This window comes from Oenanthe melanoleuca, chromosome 19 (assembly GCF_029582105.1).
Source record: "Oenanthe melanoleuca isolate GR-GAL-2019-014 chromosome 19, OMel1.0, whole genome shotgun sequence".
Taxonomy (NCBI): domain Eukaryota; kingdom Metazoa; phylum Chordata; class Aves; order Passeriformes; family Muscicapidae; genus Oenanthe; species Oenanthe melanoleuca.
In genome coordinates, this window is record NC_079352.1 from 3,989,950 (window position 1) to 3,996,651 (window position 6,702).

Below are 6,702 nucleotides of genomic sequence, written 5' to 3' on the forward strand. Positions count from 1 at the left end.
GGCCGGTGGCGTGGGCAAACTTGAGGCTTCTAATGACAAAATGAACCAAGGGGAATCCTGCTGCTGTGTATTCCCACTGTGAGGCAGGAGGGACAGGGTTCCTCACTATCCCACTGCAGGGCTGGAGTTCCCTCCAGCCTCGGGGGTGAGAGCTTTATTTTGGTTTTGTTTTCATGCATTAGGTGCATTGGGTTGCAGGTACCACCTTTGGAAACGTGTTGCTTAGCCCAGAGCCTGTGTGTGAGAGAGTTGGGATTTTGAGACGGGAGAAGGACCCTGACAGCTTTCTCCTCCTGTTCCCTTCGCCATGGCAGAAATTTGTACTAACTTGACAGCTTTTTTCATACAGAACAGGGCTGCTTTTCTATCTACCATCACACGTGTACTTACACACCTTCAGTGGCTTCCCAGCCCCTGAAGGTCCTCAACTTGTTTACTGGGGGGACTGATGCCCCTCTCTCCCCTTTCCCTGAATATTTCAGTGTTAAGGGCGGTGCAAAACACAACCGCGCGCTTCGGCTGCGAGCTGGGGCTGGAGACATCCCTGCAGGCAGAGCCGGGCGGGGTCTGTCTCCTCTCCTGCCCCCCTTCCCCGACGATAAGTTCTCATTTCTTTCCTGGTTTGTATTCAAATCGCTGCGAGGGGTTGTGCTCTGCCTGCTCAGGAGCTGAATTACCTCTGACCTGCGGAGAGGGGCAGCCCCTCTTTGGTGTCGATGTTGTAGTGTGCGACCACACGGATCAGTAAAGGTAGTCTTTGTTTCCTTCTCCCCTCCCCAGTAATTTCTGGTTAGGTTAATGCACTCTGTGTGCCCAGCTGGAAAAGCGTAGGCGTTTTCCCAGTGGTGAGAGGGTGGCTAGAGGAGTTTAGTGTAAAACCTGCTGTAGCTGTGTCTGGCGCATCCCCTTGCGCTGGTGTGGTTGATGTCACGGACTGTAAGGATAGCTAATGTCCATGAGCTGTAATGGCATGATGTATCTTTACCAATGATGTCATACTTCACACTAAATGTTTAAAAAAAAAAAACAAAAAAAACCAACAAAAAAAACCCTTACCTGAAATTTTGTTTATTCTGCACCAACAGGTCTTCAAAATTTATCCAAATTTTATTATTTTATCAGGAAAAAAAAGAAATTTGTGTAGATCGAATACGTTAAGACAGACAATAAGTGATGTAAATTGTTGAATAAAAATTTTAAAGTTTGTGGGTGTCAGTGTGACCTTCTTTTTTGTGTTTTCAGGAAGCATCCTGGGTTTAGATCTCAGAGGCCTGGCAGTGCTGGCTGTAGAGCCCATGAGCTGTGTGTATGCAGGTGGGGTGGAATCCAGGTATCCTTTACTTTGTCAGGGGAAGGAGAGAGCAGGAAGGGAAAAAACCAAGGGTTTCTGTTCAACAGAAGGGGTCAGAACCTCCCTCAATCTGAGCCCCATCACACTTCAACCCAGCTTAAAATAAGTAGGAAAGAGTGATCCCTGCTGCTGGGATGGGGATGTGCAACCTCAGTCCCAAACACACACCAGCAAACACACACCAAGCTGATTGATCTTTTTCTTTCAGTCACATTTATTGGCAATTGTGGCAGTCGGTACCGTTTTGGGAGTGTTGTTCCATAAGCAGTGGCAGTACGAGAAGGGGGTGGTTATTTCGGGAGGGGAATATTAGCACCAAGAGGGAGCTGGTGAGCTTTTGCAGAGATGTACTGGGGAGAGGGCAGCTACTGCTGGACACGCCTGATGGATTGGATCTGGGAGGTCTGGGCGTGCGAACCCCACTCTCTCCAGTGCTTGTAGTCTCCACCGTGGTGGTCAAACTCCAGGACGTACTGGTAGCCACGGTACCCGGGATACTGGTAGCACACCCAGCTGGAAGAAAAGGACAAAGAGGTAAGCAGGGGGGGTTACAGGTTGTCCCCCTGGCACAGTGGTGGCAGCAGATTGTCCCTGCTGCTCCTGGTCCTCGGCCTGTCACTTACGCGCCACACTGGATCTTCATGGAGCCCACTTCGTTGTTGGCCCAGCCCATGGCCTGCAGCGAGGGGTAGTCATCAGCAATCTCCCACTGGCGGCCGATGAAGTTGTCTTTCTCGAAAATGGTGATCTTGGATTCCTTGTGATTCTGTGGGGGAGAGCAGGGGGTGAGGGGGAGGTGGTGCTCCCTCCCCAGCGTGGCTGGGAATGGCAGGGCTGTCACTCCCTGTGCCGTTACTCAGAGGATTCCTGGGGAGGGAGGTGTTCAGAATCTGGCTGTTTGGAGTTTCCTGGCTGGCTGGGAGCTATGCCACAGCTACTGTCTCAGGCTGGCTATCCCCTAGCTCTGGTCATGTACAGCTTGCCCAGAAATTCCCCCAAAAGCTTTAAAAAACAGGAGAGAAAGACCAAATCCTGCTGGGATTGTGGGGGGGAAGTGTTGAGCCAGCCCCCGGCGTAGCTGTATTTTCCCTTCCTGACCTCCCTGCTGTAGGCTGGCACGTTTGGAGGGGCTCAGAGCTCCGTGGGACACTCACAGCGGAGCAGACGGGGCGGAAGGACATCAGGCGCTCGATGTGGTAGGCGTTGCTGCCGCTCCAGGCGTCCCAGCGCGGGTACTCTCCCCTCTCCAGGATGAACTGCTGCCCGCAGAAGCCGGTGTGCTCGTAACCCACCCAGCTGCAAAAACAGAGCGAGGGCTGCCAGGGCTTCCTGCAGCAGCTCGGAGCATCCTGCTGGGAGCTGGCATTAGGGGCAGGATGTAGGTGCGAGGAGGAGGTTGGGGTCTGGCCTCTGCCCACAGGTTGGGAGGAGAGGAAGCGGTGCTGGATGTGGGCAGAGAACCCCGGGAGTGTGAAACTGCATCTGGTGCTGGGGAGGCACCCACACAACATCCCTGGCTACAGTGGGACATGGGCAGATCCTGGGGTCCATCCTGCACAGGTGGTTCCTTTCCCCAGCTGCTCTGTCATTATTTATGCAGACCAACATCTCTTCAGGATGCCCCAGCTGCCCTTCTCTCCCAAAGGCCTCATTTCTTACTTGTTTCCCAATTACAACCTGACACTGCTGGAAAGACCTGAATTCCTGATGTCCAAAGCAGGCACAGCCCATCTGGCTCTGAGCAGAGAGCAGGGACCTATGGCCTTTCCCCTTTCTGCCTCCTCCCCTTTGCTGAAAACAAACAAGGAGAGGTGAGTGGGATGCCTCCACCCTGCAGGACACATTTTGCAAGCCCTGGTGGTGCCCACACAGCCCCTGCCTATCCCCAGGGTGTGGATGTCCCCATAAGGAGACTGGGGACAGAGCCACAGGCAGAGCAGGGAGGCAGAGCCTGGGCTGGGGGTTGGAAAGTGGGTGGCACGGGCTGTGCAGTGCATGGATCCCCTGCTGATGGGGTACAAAGGGTGCTGAGGGAGTCGAGGGTTTCCTGCCACTGACCCAAAGTGAGCCCCAAGGCCATGACCTGCACCCAGCCTGCCCTGTGCAAGGTGAACAGCCTGATTAGGAACACGTCAACTGGAGCAGGGAGCTGATTAGAGCATGAGCACACACGCTACTGTAATCCCATTAGCACTGCACGTCCTAAAGATAGCAGCACAGATCTGTCTGCTCCCGCCCCGGCGGGATGCACACCGCTCCTGGAGCTGCTCGGGAGGTGCCCTGCCTGTGCCAGGGAAGATTCCTGTGTGCAGGGAGAATCCCAGCTCTGCTCCCTACCCCTCTCAGGACTGGAGAAGCTGCGGGAAGGTTCTGCCCTGGTCTGGGAAGCTGTGCAGTGCAGGGAAAGCCCAGGGCCGAGCAGGGCTGGGCCCTGGGTGAGAGGTGGTTCTCTAGGGCTGGTGCTTTGTGGGTTTTCACAGACAGGATGGGGACCAGGCTAAGCCAGGCCACTCACTGAGCACTGACCCTCTCTGCATCCTTAGGTAGCAACCCTGCTCCAAACCTGACTGCTCCAACACTGCAGGAGGCAGTTCTGGGTGATGCCAAAGGTGTTGCCACTGTGTCTCTCTCTGTATCAGCACTGCCCGGGGTGTGCTGCTCTACCCTGCCAGGCTGGGATCCCCCATGCCTGGCTTGCCTTGGCCGTGGTGCTTGGCTGCAGCCAAGCAGAGCGGGGACAGCTGGTCCCACTCCACGCTTGGGCACCCCTGTGCCAGCCAGCCCGCCTGGGAAAGCACCATCCAAACACTGGCAGCCGGGTACTCACGCGCCACATTCCACCTTCAGGGAGCGGATGTTGTCGAAGCCACATTCCATGATGTTTGGACAGGCCGAAGTGAACTCCATCCTCTTGCCCTGGAAGTTTTCTTGGTCGTACACGGTGATCTGGAACGGAGAGCGAGCTGCCGAGTTGGAAACTGCCCAGCAGTTTCCAGAATTCCCGGGCAATTCAGAGCCTCTTGGAGACGGAGGGTGGCTCCGTCAGGGAGAGAGCCAGCGGAGGCTGCAGCGGGCAGCCCTCTGGGCTGGGACACAGCCCCGCACTGTGCCCCGCGTCCCTGCACTGCTGGCCCCGCCACGCCCTGCCTTGCTGTCGGGGGAGCCGCAGGCTGGCCCCCGCTCCGCTCTCCTGCTCACCCCTGCGGAGATCAGTTCCCGGGGCAGCGGTGCCGTCCGGAGAGAGGAGCGGAGCCGTTCTGGGACGGGCGGGTGGCAGGGCTGTGGCTGGCGGTTCTCCCGGCCTCTGCTCCGAACGCTCTAGGGCAAAGAGGATTAACGGGGGAAAGGGCGAGGGGCACCTCCCCGGGGGGCTGCGGCTCATGCTCTCCTCTCCCGCGACAGCTCCAGGCTTCGACGGGATGCTCCTCACTCGTGCACGTGTTTCTCCTCTCCCTCACTGCTCCCTCCTCGACAAGTGGCCCTGGGGCTATTGCCAGACCACTTGGGGCGACTCCCTGCCTTGCTCCACAGTGCCCACTGCCCATGTCTGCATGGACAGGGCAGGGCAAACAACAGCCAGTGGCTTTTGGGGACTCTGTAACTGCCTGTCACGGGATGGCTGGTAAGAGCAGGGCACAGCTGGCTCGGGCTGCTGTGAAGAGCCTTATGAAAAACACCCAGGAGGTATTTGAACAGGCAGGAGGCACGTTCCCATAGGCAGAAGACAGGGGTGCCTGTTTCCTGTGCTCGTCCCTGCCCTCCTGCCCGCTGTGCAGCTCTCCTGGCCCCAGAGGATGGGCTTTGCCCTTCTCCCCATTCCCTACCTGCACACAGGGAAAGGCAAAATACAGGGGATGTGAGGACGTACCTTCCACGGGCCCATGGGAACAGGCAGAGGGTTTGTCTGAGCCATCTTTGCTGCTGGATCGGTGTCTGGAGAAGGAAGGAAAAGGCATTTTTACTGCAGCACGTCCCTGTGCACCTCTGCTGCCCGCTCGCGAGGCTGCTCCGTGCCCGCCACCCACGGCGCCTGTCCGAGGACAGCTGCCCAACTGCTGGGGACAAGCCGCACCAGCAAGACCCTCTTGCCAGCCCCAGGATGGGGAAGGGGGCACAGCAGGGGGCTGTGGGACACATCCAAAGCAGGGTGCTCCCTTCTCACCGCTGCAGTGCCCCTTCCCTCCTCCCTGCCATGGCATGGAGCCTGCACACCCACCAGGGCACAGTGCCCAATCCCCCTTTCTCCTTCCCCAAAAAAACACCCCTGAGCAAGAACAGGGGGCTTCAGTGGGCACGGGCTGCCCTGTGCCTGGCAGTGTCCAGCAGACCTGCCTGATCCCCTCTCCTGCCCGGTGTCCCTTGGGAGGCACGATGGGCTCCCACGGACAGCCCTGGCTGATGGTGGGAGATGCCGTGCCGGTGGGTGCCGGCAGTGGGGAGCCCTGCTGTAAAGGGGCTCTCAGCCCCCCCGGCTGCCAGCAGGGACGTGTGAGCCTGTCTTATGGCATGGGAAACAGCGACGGTCCCTCTGGGTGTCTGCCACCAGGCAGGAGGAAGGGTGTCTGCCCAGCCGGCTGGCAGCGGAGGGGTGAGGTGGGAGAGGTGCGCATCGGCCCAGGACTCACCTAGCTCAGGCGGTTACTGCTGCTTCGCCCATGTAATGTTTGCCTACTTCAGCGGCTCAGCTTTTATAGGGTACTGCTGGCCGGGAACCGGTGCCAGCGTTTGCAGAGCCGTCAGCACAATGCTTGCTCTGGCATTGTCCTGCTGATCCCTGGAGATTTCAGCTGCTCATCCCCATGGTCTGAGCTACATTCTTAGGGAAAAAGAAAAAAAAATTTTGATAATAAAAAAAAAAAAATAATCGGGGCGGCTGTTTGCACAGATAATCTTGGGCACAAATGACTCAACGATTTGACCGCGCTGGCATTTTCCAGGGGCAATGCACCGCGCCGTCACGGGGTGAGCCTGGGGGCTGGCCTGGCCCTGGCGCCAGCTGGCACCGTGGGGACGGCGGGGACACCTCCCCGTGAGACCCTGCGGGTGGTGGGCTCGGCACGGTGTCTACCAGGCACTGCGACTTCGCTTCACCAGCCAAGGCGCGTTCCCTGTCACCGTGTTGGCGCGGACACCCTCCTCCCATCACGGGTGAGGAAGGCTGGAGGTGAGAACTGGCATGGCCCTGGCAGACGTGTCCCCACGGCCACACCGAGCCCCAACGCTCCCCACAGCGCTGCCACCACCACAACCCCACACCCAGGACACCTTCCACGGCCTCGGGGAGGCCTCGGCCCCGCGGTGACCACAGCCACCAGCCCCACAGCCCCCTTCTCACTGGGGCTGCCATGGGG

The 6,702-nt window shown here is 58.2% G+C and overlaps 1 protein-coding gene across 1 annotated transcript; it reads right to left on the reverse strand.

Annotated features, from left to right (window-relative positions):
• Positions 1 to 1,020: 1,020 nt before the first annotated feature.
• Positions 1,021 to 6,205, reverse strand: CRYBA1 (crystallin beta A1). Its single transcript, XM_056506393.1, is given in 8 exon segments — positions 1,021 to 1,864; positions 1,975 to 2,117; positions 2,506 to 2,647; positions 4,179 to 4,297; positions 4,550 to 4,669; positions 5,220 to 5,284; positions 5,977 to 5,989; positions 5,991 to 6,205. Coding segments are annotated over 8 exon segments (768 nt in total). The 5' UTR covers positions 6,009 to 6,205; the 3' UTR covers positions 1,021 to 1,716.
• Positions 6,206 to 6,702: the final 497 nt, after the last annotated feature.